At 46.0% G+C, this 24,080-nt stretch overlaps 1 protein-coding gene across 1 annotated transcript in view; it reads right to left on the bottom strand.

The window, feature by feature from the left end:
* The window catches only part of BMPER (BMP binding endothelial regulator), a 241,863-nt gene extending 218,827 nt beyond the window's left edge, over nucleotides 1-23,036 (bottom strand). Inside the window, exons 1-2 of the mRNA XM_084783929.1 lie at nucleotides 22,764-23,036; nucleotides 21,710-21,795 (exon numbers count right to left, since the gene is read on the bottom strand). Of these exons, the coding sequence (XP_084640055.1) occupies nucleotides 21,710-21,795; nucleotides 22,764-22,896 (219 nt within the window). The 5' untranslated portion in view covers nucleotides 22,897-23,036. The remainder of the gene's footprint in view (nucleotides 1-21,709; nucleotides 21,796-22,763) is intronic.
* Between the last annotated feature and the right edge of the window lie 1,044 nt (nucleotides 23,037-24,080).

Genomic DNA, 24,080 nt, shown 5'->3' with positions numbered 1-24,080 from the left:
TTTGGGGTCCTAGTCTGGTTTAAGGGTTCAGGTCTGGCATCTAGTTTCTCCTTTCCAAAGGGACCCTTAGAACAAAGGAGCGTGGGCTGTTACAATGTCCCGGCTGCTCGAGTACAGCTGTGATTTAAAACAGGGCAGTGTCAAACAGCTCCTCATTCTGTTTAATCATATTTTGAAATAGAACCAAAACATTAGAGATGGCAGAACACAAAAGAAATAACCACCAAATAAAAATAGTAGCCCAAAGAAAGTAACACAGCCTGTTTTTTATTATGCCATGCATCGTATAAGCAAAGGTCTCCCGGCATCCCCAAATTTACAGAACTGAAAGAGACTGCCTAGAAAGCAGCCAGGGACTGTGACCTTGAGCCCCATCACAGGCACTGCTCTGCCACCACACTCAATGCAGACCACAAAACCGAAAGGTACACCGTGCCCTCCTCCACCAGAGGACAGGAACCAGGCATATGAAGACAGGAGAAAAAACATTGGCATCCTTCATTTATTTTGGCCAAGTGTTCAAATCTCCCCATCCTGAAGGGACTCCAACAACTGAGGTGTGGAAGGAAGTGCACCCATGATGCACAGAAAACTTCCAAGAGACTCCTAACGCGGGAAGAATTGCAAACTAGGGGTGAGGGAAGTGGACCCTGAAAAGGAATGTGGCTTCACGCACAAGCTGCTCCCGGGCCTCTCCTAACACCTCTGATTATTTTACACTGCTGGGCGCCCTTCAGCACATGGTGGATAATGAATTGGCTTCTTCGCCCGCCCCAAAAGAAAACACGAGAGAAGGGGGCTATGGAAGCCTAGGCATAGTCCTATGCCTTCCTCAGGCTCTCTCTCTCACTGAGCAGATGATGGCCATAAGTGGGTGATCCTGCTGCAGCTCTCAGCAGAATCTAGAACTCAGAGCCACGGCCTGCCTTCCTCATCTTTGGGAAACAGAATAGTCTGCTCCAGTGGATAAAAGGGGTTTGGGGGCATGGAACGAGTGGGGAATGAAGGTAAGGACTTTCGGGGGCAGAAAGATTGCAAAAGCCAGAGGATCAGGGAGTTTGCTGTGAGAGTGTGTCTCCTAGCAACGTCGGAAGCTACAGCCATGAAGTCTCACCAACACGGCTACGTAAACATGAGCTGAACAAGGACAGTGACAAGAGACAAGCTAACAGGGATGGGGGGTGGGGGGTGGGGGGGGAAACCTATGACGCCACAACCCTACACAAAGAACTACAGGCAACTGAAGAATGTTGAGACCGGGAGAAATAGTCTTCCCCAGGGAAGGCACAAACCAGTTTGCTTTCCAATCAGCCCTGAAAACATACATACAAGTAACATTACACAGAATGAACAGATTGTGTTTATGTGTTTAATGAATATGTAATATATGTACATAACAACAATTAGTGAAAAAAGGAGGCCATGAATTTGAAAGAGAGCTAAGGAGGTATATGGAAGGGTTTAAAAGAAAGAAATAATATTTATGCTATAATTACAAAATAATTACTTTTTTAAACAACCAACTTCCTAGGAAAGCTGAAAAATGTGACAATAAGGAAGACAGTGACCAGTGTGTTTTAATGGTCCCCTTCCTGATTTATATGATATAAGAAGCTGGGTTCTCTGGTATAAAAAATACAATGAGTTAAATGAAACAATGTAAGTTATTCTTAAAGAAGAAGCAAAATGTGCTTAAAACATGGAAAACAAACATCTTAGCTATGGTTGGCAAAGCCATCCCTGGAGGACGAATCCCCTCCATTAGCACTGATCTCCTTCCCAGATCTACAATTCATCGTGAACCTAAATCCTCAGGTGTTCCCATCCCTGTGGGTCAATCACCAGCCACAGAGCAGAAGCACAGCATTTTCTCGGCCTGCCGCAGGAAAGCCTGAGCAGTGTCGGGCTTACAAAAATACCTGATCTTGACAAGTAAACAGTGCTGACATCCAGGGGAAATGGCGGGCGGAGGGGCTGCTAGAGCCCATCTGTCATTTTGACAAAGTGACTTCTGGTCACCAGCGAGACACTTTTAAAGACATCTGCACAATTGACCCCGACCACCAGCAATCACTAAGCCTTTCAAAGGTCCCTGAGGGACAGAAGGCCCAGTTGGCTGTGGCCTAGGCCCTCGGGTCTTGCCTCTGTGTCATGGTTAGGGCACTGTGATACTTCAGATGCTAAGAAGATGCCTGGCCCCAGGCTGCATGAGTTGGCACTAACACAGAGGGTATGCGGTCAGTCTGAGTAACACTAGGCACAGGAGCAAGGGGCATGAGTGGCTAAAAGCCCAGAAAAGCCCCGCCCCCGACAGGCTCCCCATATGCTTGCCGTTCAGAGCAAGGGATGCTCTGACTCTTCCGCAGGGCCATTAGCAGCCTGTTCTCTCCACTAAAGCTTTCCCAAGGGCACAAACAGATGTCAGGGAGAACTGGAGAAACCACAGGCGTATTTCATGGGCTTACATGTAATTTTAATCTACTAGTTTCCATTTCCAAACTCTTCAAACCATCAATAAGAGCCAAATTATCACATAATCCATTTCTGAGATTAAAGGTGTTATGAGGAAGTGAAAATGGCTGGATACCCGTAAAGCATTCTTAAATGTGAGCTTATCACTAAGGGGATTATTATGCACCCCATTAAAAAAATCAACCCTGGCTGTTATTTCCGACCATTATTCTTAACAAAGCCTTCCTCTTTAAGGCTGCGTGTCAGCACTAACATATCTAAAGACAAAAGCACCAACAGAAAAACAGCCTTTAAAAATAGGATGCTTTGGCTATAAGCATATTTTCCTGTGGATTAAACACTCCTACTCCATAATACAGTCTATCTGACTAAAGGAGAAGAAGAAGAAGAAAACCATGAATCTATTTAACAAATATTTTTGAGGTCCTGCTGTGAACCAGGCATTTTGCCAGGTTTTGCTGGGAACAGAAAATATGAATCAGATACATCTTCTGCCCTAGAAGAGCTTACAGTCCAAGAGAGACAGGGCTGGAGCACAAACACAGCAAAAAGCATCTCCAATGTTGGAAGAAAAAAAAAGGCAGTTGGAAGCGTTGCTCACCCATCGCGGAGCAAACGCACGTGGCGATCAGATTCTACCACCAAAACCTCTGAGATCACCCCAGGCATCCGAGTTCTTCAGATTCTCCAAGGGCCATGGAGCGAGCTTTTTAAACGCTCTATCATACAATTATATCACTGATATAAAATGTGAGCTACACATGTCAGCCCTTTGGGACTTCACAACCCACAAAGGAATCCTCTTCCCGGCCAGCACTACAGCCTGCTTCAGCAAAGATGCAGCAACATGGCTCCGAATCACCTGTTGCATAACAACTTGTGTTACAGATACATGAGTAAGTAAGGAGAGCTCAATCTAGGCTATTACTTTCTTGTTGAAATTGCAATCGCTAACATACTCCAGTAGGATATACATCTATAACATATTTTAAGTAAAATATAAAATACAAAAAATGGTGGAATTAACATTTAAAAATCAATAATTATCAGGCTACCAAATCTGATGTGAGCAGTAAGATGTGCTTTTAAAATAGGTTTTTACAGGATATTTCTTGGTTTGTCACAGAACTTTCCTTCAATAAGTACTTCAAGTGAAAATGCATTTGCTACATCCATGTTATTTTTAGAAACAGTACAATGTAGAGTATTGGCTATTTCCCCCTTGTTATCTTGAAGATGAATGGAAGCCGAATAATTGTCTATCGTACATCACTAGCCCAGGAAAACATCCCGATAGAAGATAGAAAATGTGGTTTCTGTTGGACCTGTACTACTTTTGTAAAGTCAAAAATTATACATGAAAATATTATGAGTGAGCCACCTTGAGCTAGAATCATTATATTGTTGTGACTACAGGATTGTTAGAAATAAAAATCTCACCTTTCAGTGCATTTCTACCACTTCCCAACACCAGGCAGGATCACAAGGTTACGTGATCTGTGAGGAGAACTAGTGACTGTGATGTAAAAGCAGCAGAGTTTACAATAGAAAGACAAGCTCTTAGTCTACTTTAGAGAAGAGAATTAATTAGCTCTAATTACTGGGTCACAAACATTAAATGTAAATGGCAAAAACTCACTCATCAAATAGATATGGACTAACTGAGCTTATCACTAAGCTAGGCCCCGTCGGTACGTCATGAACATGAGAGACATCATGTCTTCATAGAGCCTCTTCTAGCAGGGAAGACTTAAGGGAACAAATATTTGCGTAATGTAGCAGGAGTGGAGAGGGTTCTGAAAAAAAAATAAAATCAGAACACAGGAAAAGAATGATACTGAGTGTCACTATGGGGAAGTGTGATTTTTGAAATGACCCTTTAATATGGAAATATCAGGAACCTTAGCAAAGAAATGAGATTGAATAAGTATACAGGATGCATGTGTTCCAGACACAAAACAGTACAGATGCAAAAAGTACCCTGAAGAAGGTATCAAGCAGGCAGAATGAGGAACCAAGGAGGCAGCTGGACTAGTAAAGAAAGAAAATTGCGTTGAGGGCTAGGGGGAGAAGTGAGTTAGAAGATGGCATCCTGAGACAGATTGAATAAGCCCATAGACTGACTATATTTCAAATCTGACGCATAGTGATGTGAGATGCTACCAATGGGTTTTGTTCGTGTGTGTGTGTGTGTGTGTGTGTGTGTGTGTGTGTGTGTGTGTGTGTGTGTGTGTCACATGCCTGATACCTGCTGAGGCCATAAGACGGTGTCAGATCCCCTGGGACTGGAATTACAGATGGGAAGCCATCATGTAGGTGCTGGGAACAACCCAAAAGGCAGCAAGCGCTCTTAACTGCTGAACCATTTCTCAGGCCACATTTTTTAAAGTTACATATCTATCTGTGTATGTGCATGCACACATGTGCAGCTGTACAAGTGTCTTCTGAACACACGTGGAGGTCAGAGGACAACTTTTTAAGAGTCAGTTCCCTCTTCCCACCACACAGGTTCCAAAGGTCAAGCTCAGGTTGTCAACTTTGACTGCGGCACTTTCACTCATTCAGGCATCTTGCCAACCCCCACATATATTCTCTAAGGTCTGGCTTTGGCTACAGGATGCAATAGAAAAGAATCAAGGAACGAGGACCAATGGCTGATGGGCTGAGTTAACAAGTGCAGCAGTGGACATTAATGCCTCGGTGACCTAAGCTTGGAAAGGGATGCAAACACGAACTCCTGGCCCACCATTTCAACCTGAGATGTTGCTAGCCATGCATATGGAGATGCTAAGTGGATATTTAGGTACATGAGTCAGGATTTGGGGACTGAGGGAAGGGAATGATAAGTATGTGAACTGTCAGCTTTTTAAAGTATAGGATTGTATACAATAGCATAGAGAAAGAAGAAACCATCTTGACTGAGTCTTGGCAGCCATCGAATATTTAAGATTTAAGAAGATATAGATCCATCCATTAAAAAAAAAAGGCATGTCAGTTAAACAGAGCCCTTATCAGCCTCCCTAGGGCTAAGAAAGTTCAGTGCTTGTGGGTTCTTATGTACACAGGCACATGTGTATGCATGTACACGCACATGCGCACGCACACACACACACACACACACACACACACATGTACACATGCGCAAGTGCATTTACAACTATATGTGACCACTAGTTGGGGCTACAGTATTAATTCAGTGATCACCACAATCCACTCCTCAGCACCCACCACCACCCCAATTACCTAGTACCAAGAAAGCCCAAGGCTGAATTGCAGCCAAAACCCATCAGAGAGGCTGTTTTGACATCCACAGGTCACACTTTTCCCTAACATAATCACCACACCCCAGCTGTTGTATGTGAGAAAACAGATTTGAATCTAGGGATATTCTGATTGGCCAGAAAAACTGAGAATACCAAGGAAAAGACTTAGAACTAATGTCCCCAAGCAAGAGAGCACACACTCACTAGAGCTTACTAACCAAAGGTCACATGAGTATTACATACAGTACAGGCTGTAAGAGAGCACCGGGCAGGTAGGAATAATTGAAAGTGTTGAGAGAAAGAATTTCTCAGCGTAAATTTCTTCTCGGCTTTACAAAGCCCTCAAGCCAAAACCCTGCAACTTTCAGAGACCACAGTCGAACCCTGCTTTCAATTTCTGATCCTAAGATATATGACTCAAAACCAGGGCCATGATATTCATCTGCAACGGGGCCAGTAGGATCCAAGGCTCCAAGGAAAAGCCTGCGCTCTCAGTCAGCCTCAGCCAGGAAAAGCCTGCGCTCTGTCGTCAGCCTCAGCCAGGAAGCAGGGGAGCCAAGACCCCACAAGCAACTTGGGACTCATTCTAGAAGCCAGTGAGAGGCAAGGCCCTGAGGAGACGCTGAACTAGGCATATGTTGCAACTCTGGATCAGCTCTTCTCTACCCTTTCAACATAGCCGTCCCCTCCCACGTACTGGAAGGCTGTTAACATTTCTCTAGGCCACTCTTTCTGCTAAGCTAAATTATATCAGCACACTATCATTAGTGAAAAATGTTGACTGAGCCCCCACTCCCCACTGCCTGATGCCCCCCAACCCCGGCCAACTGACGCTGTTCTGAGCAAGCCCATCACTCTACCGGGCCACCCCTTTTGACCCTTCAGTAGTGATTATAAGTGGCCTCTGCTCTGGTTAGTCCCCACATCATCCATGGGCCAAGGTCTGTGAGCTCCACACAGCACACTCTGTCCACACCGGGGTCCCAGAGCAGGAAGACCCCAGAGCAGGAAGAGGAACCACCGCCACCAATGCCTGTGTGTATATTTTAGATTGCTGGCAGCAATTGAGAATTAACAACTGAGACTTGAAAAAAAAAAAGACATAAAAATTAGGGGCGTGGTGACATCGTAGAAATGGCTGGGCCAATAGCAGAGGAAGAAAATAACACCGTGAAGGCTAATAAAGATGCCATCTGAGGCAATAGAATGTCAGAGTAATTTAAATGTTTTTAAATTATCATTAAATTTATTGATAAACATCCTTCAAGGTGACAGTGGCTTGAATCAGAACTGGTCAGCTTGATTTTACACTCAACCTGAGCAGAGAAAGGGGAGTGTGGGCAGGAGGCAGAAAGCCAAGAAAGAAAGAGCAAAAATCAGGCAAAAAGTATCTGCTCTAATCAGAGAAGGTCTTTACTGCATCCAGAAAGAATTGACAACAAAGGGAGCGGCGTCTTGTGACTATTCTGAGGGTCTCAGGGGTTAGGGTGGAGGTGGTCTCTAAGCCCTGCCCTACTTGTCCCTCTACTCCTGGTGGCTTTGTCTCTCAGTCCCCCAGGTGCCGCTGGACCCCACCAGACAGTCTTAAAAGCCTGGATGTTTGGTCAGGTTGCTATATCTAGCTGCCTCATGCTGAAGAAGCAACAAACAGACATCACATCAGCTTCATCGTGCAGCTGCTGAGCATCACGGAAAGACCACAGGAAACAGAGCATCCCCGTGGGAAACCAGCACATGAAAAGGCTGGCATCTGTCCAGGGGTCCAGCTGGCCCCACCCAAAGGCGCCAGTCAGGGTTCTACCTAACTGACCCACAGCACTGCTAAACATATACTCCTCAAGGAGTCAGTTTGGTGGCCCCTCTCCCTGAGCCCTGGGGCATCTTCTCAGCCCTTGCGGTTAAGGAACAGTCTCTGAAGATCTCCCAGTGGAGTCTGCTCAGGATTGGAGCAGGATTCCAGTACTTGAGCTGTAGTCCCAGCTCTCCGTGGCCGCAGTGTGATTTGCTTCCATGTGCCTGGTGATCTCAACTATGAAAACTTCTAGAGAAACCCTGCCCTAGCTCACAAGGTGGCTTTGAGGAAGATTCAGTTCAGCCTATCCCCAGATTTCAAACACAGGGGTGACTCGCAAACTTCCATGTTTGAAAGACATTATTCTGTAGACTTTGGGGTCTTGTGAACAATGGCGTGTTCTTGCCCCGAGCGAGCATATTATCCAGTAAAGGAGACAGCTAGCTAGGTAACGCAAAACTCCAGGGGAAACAGGAGGTGAGAGTTATGATAACAACTTCCTACAAACAGACTTTGAAGAAGAAATTATTATCTCCAAGTGGGAAACCTAAAAATTTGATAGAGACAACATGGAGAAGAAAACCAACTCTTTAATAGCCATGATTACTGTACGAGACAACTGTGGGAAAGGCTCGCAGAAGTGACATGATATAAGTGATGGTCTATTGTGGAGCTGTGCGACAATAAGAGCCTCAACTGTACCTGAGCATGACTTAAAAAGATGAGCATAAAAGCTTATGTTTATGTCTGCGTCTCTTCCTTTCTATTCAGCTTCCATCTAATTGGCTCCTGCATTAAAAAGCACCAGACGTGTCTATTAGACTGACATTTCCTCTGGCATCTTGAGTAAGGGATGGAAAGTGTGTCTTTAAGCAGCTGCTCAGTGGGGCTTATGCCCATGAAAATGAGAGAGGCTACTGCTAGGGCCTGGTGGGAGAACTGAGAACTGAAGGACATGTTAATGACCTACAAGCATAGGGGAGGGGAAGGGCTACCAGTGACTAGCACACAGCCAAATGTCTCTGGTGTTCAAAAATAGCCCTCTCAGGGACGCTGGAGAGACAGCTCAGTTGTTAAGAGCACTGGCTGCTCTTCCAGAGGGCGTGAGTTCAATTCCCAGCAAACACATGGTGGTTCACAACCATCTCTGATGTGATCTGATGCCCTCTTCTGGCCTGCAGGTGTACATGCAGACAGAGCATTGTATACATAATAAATAAATATTTAAAAATAATAAATAAATAAGTAAATAAATAGGCTTCTCGGGGCCCCAAATATATATACAATTACTAGTTCCATCACACGTTCACATGTCTGTTTTAGTCACTCAAATAATAATTTGCAAAATAAAATATTGCATTAGCTTCACCCATACACACGTACATAAATACCTACTATCTCACCAGACAAGGAGGCATAGCTTTCTCTAGATAATTAAATATGACAGCCAGAATTAGTATCTCCGGCTTGTACATGCTAATCAACTTTCAAAGAACTCAAAAGCAATAAAAGATACCTACGTTCAAAAACTTTCCCAAACATAATTCAATCTCTTTTTGTTCATATGAAAACTGTTTCTTCAGTCTTGCAGAGCCTTGGGGCATTATTAACATAAATGCCCAATAAATATGCAGTGGCTTTAATGAGCAGCCATTGATCGATTGCTCCCCTACTTCTGGCTTGCAATGCAATTCCCATACGCCCTGCAGAGGCTGGAGCGTGTCCTGGACCACAAAGCTAAGAACGCTTCCTCCTGACTCCCCTCCTGCCCTGCAGCCCTCAGAGGAGTCTGGAGGATGTAAGGAGCCCACTAATTTACAGCAAGTTGTCCAGAGACTGAGAGGTGCTTCGATGCATCACAGACTGGGAAGCATTCTGCTAACTCTTCACGTTTGATCTCAGTTTATGAATCCAGTCAAAAGTCTAACTGAACTCAAGTGCATTGCAATAACTTGTCAGGACAAATATCTGCATTTTAAAAGTCCCGGGGTTGGAGCTGCAGACAGGACTTAGTCATTAGGAACAGTGATGGCTCTTGTAGAGGACCAGGGTCCCGCCTTGAGCAACAGCATACAGCCACCTGTAACTCTAGCCCCAGGTGGGGTCAGATGGTTCTGGCCTGTGAAAGACACCTGCACTCACATGCACATACTCTTCACACACACACACACACACACACACACACACACACACACACACACATGAACAAAAGAATAAAAGCAAACCTTTTCTCCAATGTTAAAAGAGTATCAAAATACATATTAGTTTGGACCACATGAAGTTGCTGCCTCTGTCAGCCAATAGAAAACAAGTAGCACAAATCTTCTAACTGCAAGGTTTGAGAGCTCTGTATTTCTAGACCAGACAAACTAGCACCCAAAGATAAGTTTTCTTGATACTTTCTTCTTGCTCGATATGACACAGGGAGGTGTCCCTGTTTTTAATGAATCCCAAATATTACCCTGTACCCAGGGAGGAAAAGGAAGCCAGCTGTCACCTGATGCACTCAGTTGTTCCCTGAGATACACAACAGAGCCAATCCCAGCAGAGGAAGGGACTGTCCCTCCAGAAGCAGTCCAGAACCTAGGAGACACCCAAAGAAGGCAGGTCCCGCTCCTTCCCTGCCAGCCAGCTCTCCCAAGGATTAGATTCTCCCAGGAGTCACCACTGTGAGCCCACGCTAGCACACACCTGTGCTGATGGGGACCCAGCGACTCTGTTGCCTCGCACTAGGTACCAGAACCACTGTTTCACATGTGCCTGGAAACAGGAAATAGCTGCGACTCAAGGCTAAGAGAGGCCCACTTCCCCACAAGAACATAAACAGGGGCCACGGCGGATCCCAACTGTTCTGACATCGCAGCTCCCAAGAGGGAGACTGTCTGTTTAATCTTTCATGGCCTCATTCATATCATCAGTGTCCCTTGAGACCACAATGCATCGCTTCCATGAGTGTCTCCAGGCTCCTGCTCATACACGATGCATGCAAATAGCAGGAGAGACCGAGTGGGCTGTGCTCTGAAGCCATTAGGGAAACACAGGGATACACCAGGCAGTGGGCTGTAGCAGAGAGAGGTTGTAGTAGAGAAAGAAGCTTCGAGTCCCATCCAGGTTGCTGATGTGATGATGGTCTGCCAAGGGATTCTCACATCTTGGTAGAGAGAGTAGTTAGATTTCAAGTAAAATAGAAAGTAAATAACCAAGTATTTTTTACTAAGATGTTTTAAGAGCAAACATGGGGAAGAATGAAGATGATGTCAAGGAGGGCTCATGAAGTCATAATGTTAATTCTGTAACTCACAGGTTAACCCCCCCATTGTCCCCTCCCCCCCCCCAAAAAAATCAGAAGATGACAGACTTCAAAGGCTTTTTAGGATATAGTATGTGAAAACGTCGAGCTAAAGGTGCTAACAGCCTCTCATTGAGGCCCTGACGAAATGGAAGAGCAGCTTCGGGTTTTCTGGTGTTTGACTCCTTTCCATGGTCCAGGTGGCTTCTCCTGGAAACCATGCTCCTGAGTAACTCACAGCTCCCAAAGGCCAGCAGTTGGATCAGAGAGGCCAAGCGATCACCTAACTACAATGTCCAATCTGTGCTTGTAACACAAGCAGCCACAAGGGGCCATCTTGCCGAATTACTTCTTTGACCACGAATACAAGAGCTATTTTGGGGAGCATTTGTATAGCTTGCAACGTTATGCTCACAGTGGTCCTGAGTGCCTCTAGGCCAGAGCAGTGGTTCTCAAGCTGTGGGTCACAAGCCCTTTGGAGGTGGAGCAACCTTTTCACAGGGCCTGCCTAAGACCATCTGCATATCAGATGTTCATAGTATGATTTGTAACAGTTGAAAACTAACAGTTACGAAGTAGCAACAAAAAGAGTTTTATGGTTGGGGGGGGCGGGGTCACCATGAGATAAGGAACTGTGTGAAGGGCCCCAGCATTAGGAAGGTTGAGAACCACTGAGTTCAAACCTGATGTTCACAATACTCCTAAATTCCTATAGAATAAAGCACGATGCTCACTATAGTCCTGAGTTGCTATAAGTTAGAAAGTGATGCTCACAATAATCCTGAGTCCCTATAGGTTAGACTGGATGCTCACAATAGTCCTGACTTCCTATATTTCTCTCCCCATAGAAGCGTCTCCAGCACAAGGCCACTCTGTAGCAGGTTCCCTCAGAGCTATGTCATGGAAATTCCATCAAAGCAGTGCAATTGGGTGACATGCCGCGGTCAGGAACAGTGCTATTCTTCTCCCCTCTCATTTTCTCTTATTACGTTGCCCACATGAAACTTTAAAAATTGCCATTTGTGTTACGAATACGTGAACTTTTTTCAAAGATCTGTGTTAGTCCCACTCATTACCCAACATTCAAAAAAAAAAAAAACCTTAAAAGCTCATTACCTTACAGGACATGTACATACAATAAAGCCTTTGTCCTTCAAAGAAAAACATAATTTTCAACAGAGTCAGCTTCCAGAAGCCAAGGGAACTGACATCCAAAAGCTAATATAAACACCGAGGCCTGTGTCAAGATTTCAAAGTTAGCTTCAGGGATGGGGCTGGGGGTGCCTGGGTTTGGAAGGCCAGCCACTGGGGGGCATTTTTCACTGTGACTTTTGAAAGTGGAAGAAACTCTATGGCCCGTCTCTCCTTCCTTGTCAGCAACCACTCCACACTTGACAGCAGGGATATTCCTACAAGTGGGATCATTCCTTTCATCACAGAAAAAACAGCTCTCCATGTCTAAGAGAGTCTATATTTTCAAATGTAACTACGTTGCTTCTCAAGAGGGCAGACGTGTTGTCCTAATGATCATTTAGGATGTTACTAAGAGATGTCGGTGACCTTTTGTGACAAACTTTCTGGGAGAGTCGTGTTTCGGAACACGGAGTTCCATTCTGGGGAGAGCCATCCCAAGTGTTAACCTAAACTATAAACAGGAAACTCCAGCTCTGCTCCCACTCAAGTCTCAAGGTCCTGGGCCTCTCACTGATGCTATAGGGCAGTCGGAAAGATCATGACAAGTTCCTATCCTCAAGGACCTCATCCCATAAGGCAAGAATTCCCTCAAGCTCTGCATAAAGGCAGTACATGCCATGGAAGGGAGAAAGGGTTGCTATCAGAGGGAGAGCAAGGCCAAAGCAGCATGTGGATTCTCAAATGCAGCGGACTTCATCTTGTCCAAATTCTGGGTAAGACAAAGACCCTGTGATCCTGGAGAACTCAGTCAACTGAACCACATCACACTCTCTCCAGGGCCCGCTCGGGGCTGAATTTTACTCTGTGCCTCCTGCATGCCACATCCTGGTGCAGTGGCCAAGTATCACCCAAGGACAACAGGATCCTCATTGAACGTACCACACTCCTTTCTTCTCCAAAGCTGGACACGGACCAAGCGATCAAGCAAACCACCTGGCCAACCCTCAAACGTGCTGGAGCTCTCCTTGCCCTCCAGACCCCCTGTCCACCCTGCACAAAGCCACATAGAAGGAGCACACTTCACAGGCATTGGCAATGAGTTGTTTCACCAGTCCGCGTACTTGTTGGGAAGACCTGAGAGTGATTCCACACACTCCCAGATGGGAGCCTTTCCCACAACTAAGAACATGTTTAGAGAGTGTACGCATCTTAACTCATGCTCTAATGTGAAGGAGCATCACCATGAAGAGCAGGTGGGCAAAAAATGGTCCACGACCTACCTAAAGCCATACGACCATTAAGGGCTAGAGTTTAGAACTATACCATGATTCCTCAGGAATGTACTTAATAAATTTTAATGTCAAAAACCTCGTTTTGGGCATAATACAGTTGACCCTCTGTGTCCATTGGGGTACAGGTAATCTATACAAGGGATATAAGCACTTATTTGAGGGCACGCTGGAGGCTTCACTTTTTAAAAGTCTTTGCCTTGAATAGTTAATTCCCTTGACAGTGTTTACAAAGGGCTTTCACAGCAGCATCACAAGTCAGCAATTCATCCACCCAGCAGATACCCACCCCACCCACCAACTGAAATGAGCTGCAGGCATGTGGCCTCAGTGACTTGCCCAGGACCCACAACTAAGGCTTAGAGAGATGGTAGGTGACAAATAATTATTAATTACCCTGGGTGAAACCTGAGCCCACACCCTCAGATAGACACAAAGCCATCCTCCATGGCTGTATATCACTGGGAAAACTGGGCACTAAAAGTTTTGTGAGAAAAGAGCATATTTTTACTTGAAGACAGATCTTAAGATATTAAATCATATCATAATATTTTTAAAGCACCATTAACAGTTTAATAGAGTAAACTTAAATGTTTATAATAGTAAGTTTTAATATTACTCAGAGTCTTTTATATTGTTGTTCTTGTTCCTAATAAAAGAAATATGCCTCCGTGTGGCCTGATCCATTCTGCACTAACCATAAAAACATTCCAAAAACATGCTTAAAAGGTATATTACTCCTGCCCATGAAATTAGTTTTGTCTTGGTACCTTTTAAATTTTCATGTGGTATTTATGTATTCACTTTTGCTAAGATCTTTTAAAATCAAAGCTGGAAAACTTTGTGATCTTTGCATTAAGTTTTCAAAATCCCTATGGCAATTTTAGCTTTGGATTATTGACAACAGGGTTCCACGCCAAATCCCATGTATGGTCAATTCAATCTTGTGCAAATGCACAGCCATTCTCAGGCGGGTGAGGGCCATTTCTTGTTTTGGACACTCTAAGGTGATGATGAGAAAGTTCCTGGTTTGTACTTTTTCTTAAACAGCCAGTGTAAATTTTTTTTTTTTTTTAGTATTTTGCAATATGGGTCTTCTTGCCTCCATAACTATAATCTATTTCACTTGGATTCCCTTATGTGTCTTTCTGTCATGATGCCCCTCCTAGTTAACACTGGAGACTCAGGTTTTAAAATCTTCATTCATATCCCAAGTATATGTCTCTGAAGTTGATTTCTGTGAAGATGATCAACCAGATTGCTGTTCCCCGCCAGTCCTGCTCTCTCTACAGTTCCAGACACACATTTTAAGAGCCTACAGGGCCTTTTCAAAATGTCTCTCTCCAGTAGACAGTCCTCAGTGCGTTAGCATATCAGAGGAAACCTTTAAAAGGTGAGTCAGCACTGGACTGGAGAGATGGCTCAGTGGTTAGGAGTTGTTGCTGCTTTTCCAAAGGACCAGAGTTCAATTCCCACCACCCACACAGTGTTTCACATCTGTCTGGCACTCCAGATCCAAGGGAATCAATGCCTCTAGCATCTGGTGGCACCTGCACTCATGCACATTGCTACGGTAAACACTTTGCTCAATGGCTGACACAACAAAGCAAAGAATTGCATCTCTGTAAGTGTGAGGAGAGACTGGCACCCAAAAGAGGGTGTCAAGGGGGCCATTCTGAGAGTAAACCATTTTCCATCCTAGCAGCAGTGCTAAAAGCTGAGCAAGTGGCTGTGTGATAGCGACACCCTCCGTGTCATTCACCCTGCACCGCACTCCACTTGTTGCTTTGCAGGGCATTGCTTGCAGTATAATTCCAAACACTCACTTGTCACCACGCCCTCTTCCCCATCCCTGCGACACACCCTGCCGCGGGATGGTTGCTACACCTGACCACGCCACGTGTCTGCAGTCTGTTTTCCAAACTTGGGCCCGTCCATTCTAAACAGCTGCCCCTCGAGCTCCTAGAGGCAATTTAAATAACACAGCTTATTGTTTCATGTGGCTTGGAAGAATGTTAAATGACTCCTTGTGACCTCAATAACATGCATGGGACATTTTTTTTTCCTTATTGTGACATTCAAGGGCTCCCCAGGCTGGTTCATTTAGAGCTCTTACCGCCCATGCCATCCGAGCCTTGCGAGCCCTGGACTAGCTCTCCACATAATCCGAGCACACACTCTTCTTTCCTCTGCAATGCTTGGCCGAGGCCATGTTCCCTAGCCCCCGGCCTCCACCTAGGTCTCACCACTGTAATGCAGTGTTGTCTCTAACCTAAGTGAGGCGGTAAACCTTTCTGGGTTTTGTTGTTTCTTCTTTATGTTTTTACTGTTTTCTGTTTATGATTTTATTGTCCCAGATATTGGACTTCGAACCTCCTCACACATCCTAGGCATGCACTCTAACCCTGAGGTATATACTCCAAACCCTAAAAAAAAAAAAAAAAAAAAGTTCCTTTTCAAGGTCTCATATTACCTTTAACTTAGGATTCTCTTGCCTCGACCTCCCAAGTAGGTGGGATCATAAGCCTAACAGACCAGATCCCAGCTTATAAAATCATTATGATGCATCTATGCCATCTGCCCCACAAGGTCATGGGTAAAAACATCTGCCCCATTGGGCTTGGTCTCCTCAAGGCATCCAACCAGCACAATGACTTAAACAGAGGTCATGCTGAAACTAATGGAACAAAATGGAAGCAGGGGGAGGTATAGACTGAGGGAAGAAAGTGCCGTGTGACTGCATTTACAGCCTGCTCCTCCTAGCGCCTTGGGCAATCCTCTATAAAATTAGAACTAGGAATCAACAGGCCTCCAAACCCACACCCTGGCCACCCGATGATCCTCACTAAGTCCACTGGGCACACCTGGCCTCCATACACAAAGCAGCCAAGCAGTAGCACTGGCTTGCTTTAATCACAGAGGGCCTGTATACCACCCACCGCACGGAGTCCCACAAGCACTGTGAGAAGCTGAGACCCTCAACTTACCCAGCGGAGGATGTTTACGAGCTGGTTTTAGTTTGCCTGGCCCCTGGCTGCCTGGCTCCCTGCTGTCTTCTGCTCCCCCAGCCTCATTTCCTGTAAACTGAGGCACACTCTGTCCTCAGTGTTTTTCTCATTACTTGAGGTAAGGGCTAACTACTGATGCACGAGGTGAAGGCAGAGCTGCATTTAAGGGGGGCTGCGGCTGGGGAAGGGGAGCAATAATTAAGTGAGCAGCCAAGGCGGGTGCACTTGGGTCTGCAGCTGGGTTGAGACTTCCACAAGGCGGGCCAGGAAAATCCCCATGATGCCAGACCACTAGGAAGTTTTTCCAGAAGTACAGAGCGCCACAGCTCAACCCTATCTCTGCCAATGAAAGTACAAGTGGAGGTGACCCCTCCACAGGCACGGAGATGTAAGTACCTTACAAGAAAGGAGGCCCCATTCCCGTGGAAAGTTTTCCTTAATATTTAATAGACAGCAAGGGGAAAAGTCACACCAGGGCCCACAGAACACTGGACCAATAAGGAGCAGCCTTGACCAGCCAGCCCAAGTAGGAGGGACAGAAATCTCCCTAAGCTTTACTGACGTAATGGAGTTGGTTCACAGAGAAAGATGGATTTGATATCACCTCCTCCAGCACCATTTTTTTAAATTCTATTCTGACAAATCTGTATAGACTATTTCAAATAAGCAAATAATAATTTAACGAATAATGTCAACACAGTAACAACAGTAAAAATTTAAAAAAAAAAAGAAAGAAAGAAAGAAAGAAGGAAAGAAAAAGAAAAGAAAAGAATCATCCCGGAGGCCTTCCTACAGTCTAAGGCCGAAGCTAAACATTTTATGTGCTACACCATCGCATTCCTGCAGTAACTCTATGGGCTAGAAAATGACATCCACTCCACTTTTCGTGTGTGAGGAAACAGGTTAGTGAGGTGACGTCACCAAGCCATGTTCGTCATCGGTTAGATTTGTAGCCAGGCCCCTTGGATGCTTAAACTAAACCCCCATCCCCAAAATGAAAAGATGCCAACCAACAGTTGCATCTAGCCCTGAGAGGCTCTCTAGGCTCTCTAAACTCCAAGAGTGATGTTCTACCAGGTAAAAAAAAAAAATCCATTCTGATTCCTCCCCACAAAGAACTCTGCGCTGGCTGGCTGAACATGACTCTGAAGGCTTTCAGATGTGGATCCCTAGCAGAAGCAGACAGCAAACGGATTTCACATCCCAGTTCTGCCTCAGAGCCTGTGTGGCCTTTGATTTGCTCTGGTTCTTTGGGCCTCAGAAAACCATGGAGGAGTAAGCGTCTCAAAACTGACATTTGCGAATTTTCCTGCCCAACTGTCTAGGTAACCTTTCCTCAAAACTGTTCTATTGAAGGGCAGTCGTCCAACGTTACCTAAAAAGCAACCAAAATAAACATAAATAAGTCAATTTGATCACTTCTGAAATGACAGGAGGCATTTCTGAGAGAAGTTTGCCGCTCTGCGTGTATGAGTGTATACAAAGGCCAGCGTCTCTGACTGAACATGCTGCTTGGCATCCCAGCACGACTCGTACAGGATTCAAATCCTGTGGAAACCAAGGGCTGTCCATACTCCAGGCAGTCACAGTACGAACCGTAGGGAGCAAGGATTTTGTAGAGCTAAAACCCCAAAGGCAAAGGCAGTTGAGAGGCTGGAGCCTCTCCTTGGGCGATAGAGGAGTTTTGTGATTACGAAAGTAGAGAACAGGCAGACAAGGTCTGCTCTGTTAAGCTGTTCAGTCAGCTCCAAGAGAGGTGGGGCCTGCTTCTTGTAACAGGGAATTCGCATGGCTTTTTTTTTTTTTTTATGAGCAAGGGCCCATTTCTGCATTGCACCTCTGGATTTAAAAGAGGAAATTTCAACCTCAGGAATAATGTTTTTTGCTGAACAAAATGTACGCCAAACTAAGCTCTGACTTCTGGTTTTCAGTGTCCCAGCCTCCAAAGTTATCTCAGGTTTCCAGTCCTGGGCGGAACTCACTGGCTCCCACCACTTCCTCAGCTGCAGGGAGGTGGGGGAAAGACTGAGGAACAGTAGGTGCCCCTCCTCCCAGACTTGGTGGGATTTGGGGGTGGCCATGGGGCAGAGAAGTGCAGCAGGCTCCTCTGTACGTGAGTGTGACTGGCTGCTATCAGCGAGACTTCTGGACAGGCACTCACGTGTTGTGCAGGCATTACTGGAGAATTAACTCTAGCAGCGGGGAGATCATGAAACGAAACAGGATGAGGCTCCTCAGTCTCATTAAAGATCATAAGGTGAGAACAACCCTGCTTTGCTTTTCTCCTGAACAATGAAGCACACACTTCTTTAAAGGAAATTGCCTACCTAGATTCCCCAGGACCCCCCGAACCTGGTCTCGCTTCTCACCTCTCCCCTGAAGACTTGTGGCCCACCCACTTTTAGAAGAGATCCCCTCGCCATCCCTAAGAAATAAATTGTTCTTGGACCTGGCAGGATGCTCTGGCCTATACAAAGGATAAATGGGGGTGCAAGTATGCCTTTCTGCTCACGATGGCCACTGCACTCACTGTTGTCCCCAGAGGCCCTACAGAAATGGCATCCCTTCTCTATCTGAACTACTCTGAGCCTTAAAAGTTAAATCATGCTGAGTAGCTTCTCTGGGGATTTCCAAGATCTGACACTGTAATTACACTCAGGATTTTGTGCCACTGACTTCCTCCAACTGTGACTTCTTTCGTCCTTTTTAAGCATACATTGAAGGCTATGGTTTTTGGTGTTTTGGGTTTGGTTTTTTTTTTTAATACATGTTATGAAATAAGATATGAGCTTACGCCCAGCCTTAACTACTTTATTCCAAAAAGGCCGGACCAACCCAAACTAAATATTCCTATGTCCCTGATCCAGAACTGAGTTAAACTATGGCATATCTTCCAATATTCATATGTAACCCTCCCTCCAGAGCAAGGCTCCCTGCAGGTTAGCTGGAATCACAGAGACTTTTCCTTTCACCCAGTGGGACTAACAGCTGCTAACTAACTGCTCTGAATGGCTTAAAGGAACAAAACAAAACCATTCAAAGAAAGCCTGAAGGTGAAGAGATTTCAACAGACACTCTCTTTTCTCCATTTTTCTCATTCCTCAGTTTAACAAGTAGCCCATTTCTCCTGGTTCTGAGTGTGTGCTCCAGAGACAGATGGCCACAACCCCGAGTGTCAGTCAGCTCGGTAGTTTTCATAAAGAAAATACTAACTAGTGTGCAGATAACATGTGGCCTTCACAGGAGCTTCATTTCATAAACCTCAGCCTCATCATCATCAAGAAGAGCTGAAAAGCCTCAAATGATTTTCATGAAGATTGGCTTAATTACTGCAGGCTTAGAAAATTGCCTGACAGATAAACAATGTCCTGAAAATGCTTACTTGCAAATAGTATTAAATGACTAAATAGACCTCTTTTCCAACCCAAGTACAATAATAACCAAGTAGCCTCCAGGGCATCTAGCAAGAAATTCACCGGGTACAGGAGGTCCCCTGGCAACTTGTGAGAGTGGATAGAGAGAGAACCGCTCACCACCTACTCTCCCCCCACCCACCCCCAGGGCTGTCCTGGAACTCACTCTGTAGACCAGGGTGGCCTCGAACCTACAGAGATCCACCTGCCTCTGCCTCCCTAGTGCTGGGATTAAAAGTGTGCGCCCAGCTCACTACCCGTTCTTACTCGGCTTTACAAAGCTCCCACAAATGGATGAGCAGCAATAACCCTGTGACCTTGGGCTCATTATTCTAAGTCCCTGCCAAGGTCATGGTCAGATATCAGTGGGTGCATCAGCTAAGGAGAGAGTCAGAAGGACTAATGAGTGACAGCCATTGCCAGGATTCCAAGAAAAGATTGACTGGCCTGTCCTCTACAGATGCCTCTAAATGTTCACACTGTCCTTAGGAACTTAGCTGATACTTTTATACAGAATGTAATAAGTAAGTAACTCTGATGTCAACTTTCACAGCACTAAGTCTCCACATTGAAAGAAAGTTTCTATCTATTGTGGGGATAGGAATACTGGCAAGGGAAGATGCTACATGGGGAATGTTTCATAATATTAGTTGGTAATAGTTTGCAAAATTCAAAATGTACATTTACACTTCGCAAAACATAATATCACCAAAGAGAAAAATAACACACTTACATGTAGATCTCTCAGCATATTTAAATGTTAGTTAGGATAACTTCTGCTAAAATGTTAAGAATAAAATAAAATGACTTGTTCACATTATATGTATATATATAGATAAATGAAATGAAAGACTACATTCACACCCTACACTTGTAAATTTCTAACTAAGTTGCATTTTTAAACTCCGAACTTATTGACACAAAAGAGCACTTTTCATTAGACTGCAGTGCTCATCGTCCCAGCCAATGGAAAGCATTTTTAGTTGTTTCTGTTGATTTCTTTAGTCCAGAGCCTAATAACCATTTGATGCAAGCATAGACTCATTTATCATTTCTTAACATTGACCTCATCTCTTGTCACAAAGGAGTCTGCATCCTTTAGACATAGATAGCGAGGCTTTTGTCTGGACAGAGATAGATACTGTGCAGTTCCGTATGCTGATTGGGATAACAAGCCACCAATCTACCCGTCACTGCAGGAATCTGCCTTGGATGCCTTAAGGTACTTCCAACAGGATTTTATGATGGGTGATTTTAACCAAGGTTTGCCAAAAGTAAATGGCATGTGAAACAGTCATCAGCAAAAAAAATATTAATCTTGGTTGAGCTATATGTCTCCCAGAAAGTCTTTTTGGCATAACTTTATCTTCTCCAAGTGGTTAAGTTATCGGAATTATCAGTAGCGTAAGCAAGAATAACTTGAAACAATCTGTGTGGATCTACCGGCCCCTGCCAGTGCTACCCAAGCCGGCATCTCTCAACCAAGTGCCACTCTCCATTAAGGATGGGTCCTTCTTTCTGATCTGTGCTGCCAAATCAGAAGGGAAACACTTATTACAGAGCTCAAGCCACCGCAGGCAGAGAAATGCGAGAAATCAACCCAAGATTACGTCTTGTCCCAGGTCTGTCCCTTCTGGCAGTGCCTTCTCACATGTCTCATCCTTGACCTCTATACCTAAAAGCTCTTCAGCATGCCCCTGCTGAGCTAGGACGATTAGAAGCAATGCCGTCTGGTGGTATCTATGACTTTATTGGAGTAGCAGGCATTCCAAACTGTAGCTTTCCCATAGCAATGTTGTACAAAGTCCATCTCGAGTTTACTTGTAGAAACAGTAATGTCAAAGATAAGACTTCTCAGCCTGATGAGATAGAAATTGCCAAAATCCATAAAACTAGGAAACTCAACTAAATTCAGTGCACAAGCTATGTGAAACTAGGCAATGATTTAAAAAAAAAAACAGTTTTGAGAGAGCTATCCTGTCATGTTTAACAGATGTGCCTCGCCCACCACAGCAGTTCAGTTCGTTTTACCTGACCCCATTCACTTACCGAGCACACACACATTATGCAAGGGTTGTCTGTGATAAATGGGATCTGGAGGACTTCCCCTTCATTTTCACATTTTGCAACTGACCCTGAAATGAAGACGAAAATACTTTTAAATTTAAATCTTGTTTAATGGCATTATTATAAAATGTTACCTTCTTATGCTAGTATTCAGAAAAGGTATAGTGCTTTAAGTTATGAAACTCACCACAAGCAAATCTTCCCCTTTTAAACAGTTTTACTTAACACACAGTTTTTTTTAAAGTCAGTATTACAGTATACAGATAGGTTTTCTGTTTTCAGTTGGCTTAAGCACGTATTTAACACCGCCAGCGCCCTGGAAGGCATTTCAGCTACTCACAGACTCACACCAGACTGGTCGTTAGGGAAGATTTTACATGTGAACGAAATTCAGGACTGTGTCAAAGAACGGGCCTTTCAGGTGGATGTGCCTACTGTTGTGGGTTGAAATGCAATCTCTTTCCGCTTAGAAATATTCTCCTTTCTGCACCAGGTGTCAGTAAAGCATGTCCTTCAAAATAGAAGCCGAGATCTTCACCTGCCTGGAAACGTATAATTATTATATCCTTCTACTAGTAGCCTTTAAAAATAAGATCGTTTCTTTAAATCCAAGATGTGGAAAGCCATGTTTTAAAAATGTTGCCTAGCACAGTGGATTTATCGGAATCCTATGGAGTGAGAAAAGAGGACATGCGGGAAGTGGCGTGATCTTTTCCTTAATTGCATAGGAGGAGTTAAGATTAAAACAAGGATTGAGGAAAAGATTCAACATAAATCAAGGAATTTCCCGACTTCCTATAGCAAGGTGCTTGTTATCACTCTGTCGAAGGTAGCAGTCTCTCAGCCCTCTGTCCCTCTACCTCTTCACAGCCTCCCCATCCCTTTTCTCTAGGCTTCCCCACATCCCCATCTTCCGCAAAGGGCGGGCAAGGTGCGTGCTCCTCACCCTCTCATCCCAGGGCAAGCCAGCGCCACTTCTCCAAAGAACTACCCCAGCGTCCCGGAGGACTGGTCCCTCCCGCCCCCACCTCCCTACCTGTCAGAAAGGAGGAAGCCAGGGACATGGGGACCCCGGAGCAATTGAGCAGCAGCAAGACGCAGCAGGTAATCCCAGGCGAGCGTCGACAAGGACGCTCTGCCAGAGCCCTGGCGCCGGAGAACCAGAGCATCGTCACCTGGAGGGAATCCCGGGCGACTGCAGGTCCCGCGTCGCCGCCTCTGCTCGGCAGCCGCCGCTAGCAGTCAAAAGGGCTGTGGGCCGGCGTGCTGGGAGACAGTCGGCGGAGGGAGGCGGGCGCCCGGAGCGGCGGGGGAGGAGTGGGGGCGCCCCGGGAGGAGGGGTCCTGCGGCCAGCCCCGGCCAATGCGGCGGCTTTTTTCTAAGGGAGTTGCTCGCAGTGGGTTAGCCTCCACGCCAGAGCTGGGACGGGAGGAGGGGTGGTGGAGCGGCTGGAGCTGGGGAGCGGCGGCTGCCGAGTGCGCTCGCCACTCTGGAACCGGGCTGGGCTCCCGCTCCGGCAAGCGCAACTCCAGCCGGATCCCTAGGCTGTGTCCTGTCCTCTAGCTTGCTCCGTGTGTGGCATAGGGACGCACCCGGCGCTGTGCGGAACCCTTAGGGTCGCACGAGGGACCACAATCCCAGCCCCGGAGCTATCCCGGCTCAGGAGCTACTGTAGCGCCGGCGAACGCCCTGCCAGGCAGTCTAGCCCAGCCTCGGCCACCGGGCCCGGGGCGCTGCCGGAGCCGGGAAGGCGCGTCTCCAGCACCCGGCGCACCGCCTCCTCCCGTGCAGAGGAGCCGCCCCTAGCCGGGATGCCACCACCCGCTTGAGCCTGGAGCAGAAGACCCGGCGCCTTCCGCCGCCCCAGCTTCGGAAAGAGCCGCGGACCGAGTGCTGGAGGGTCTCCTCAACTTTTCACACCCCTTTGATTCCCTCGGGGAAAGGCAGGGGACTCGCGAAGCTGAGGGGACGGAGGGACGAGTGGCCTTGGAGATCAGGCTCCGTGCTTATGCCTCTGCGGGCCTGACACTAGGGAGGACAGAAGTTGGAGCGACAGAAAAGGTCAGCTAATACATGCACAGCAGCCAGCGTTTTTCTCCCTTAAAGCAAGGATGGATCAGAGGCTCAGACTCCGCCCTTCCCAGCCGGAGCTGCCCGGGACAGGGAGGTGCGTTAGACTAATCATTCATTCACTCACAGGCCAGGGAGGGACGCCACCGCTAATCTCCGCCTGGGCCGCCTCCACAGCGGCCGCCCAGCTGGGCACACGGTGGCAGCCGCTACCCTGCAGCGCGTCTCGCTTGTGCATCCCTGGGGTCCCCCAGTCCCAGCCTTTGATCCCCTAGGCCGGCCA

This window comes from Acomys minous (genome assembly GCF_964271855.1).
Source record: "Acomys minous genome assembly, chromosome: 5".
NCBI lineage: Eukaryota > Metazoa > Chordata > Mammalia > Rodentia > Muridae > Acomys > Acomys minous.
This window is presented reverse-complemented; position numbering and strand designations above follow the sequence as displayed.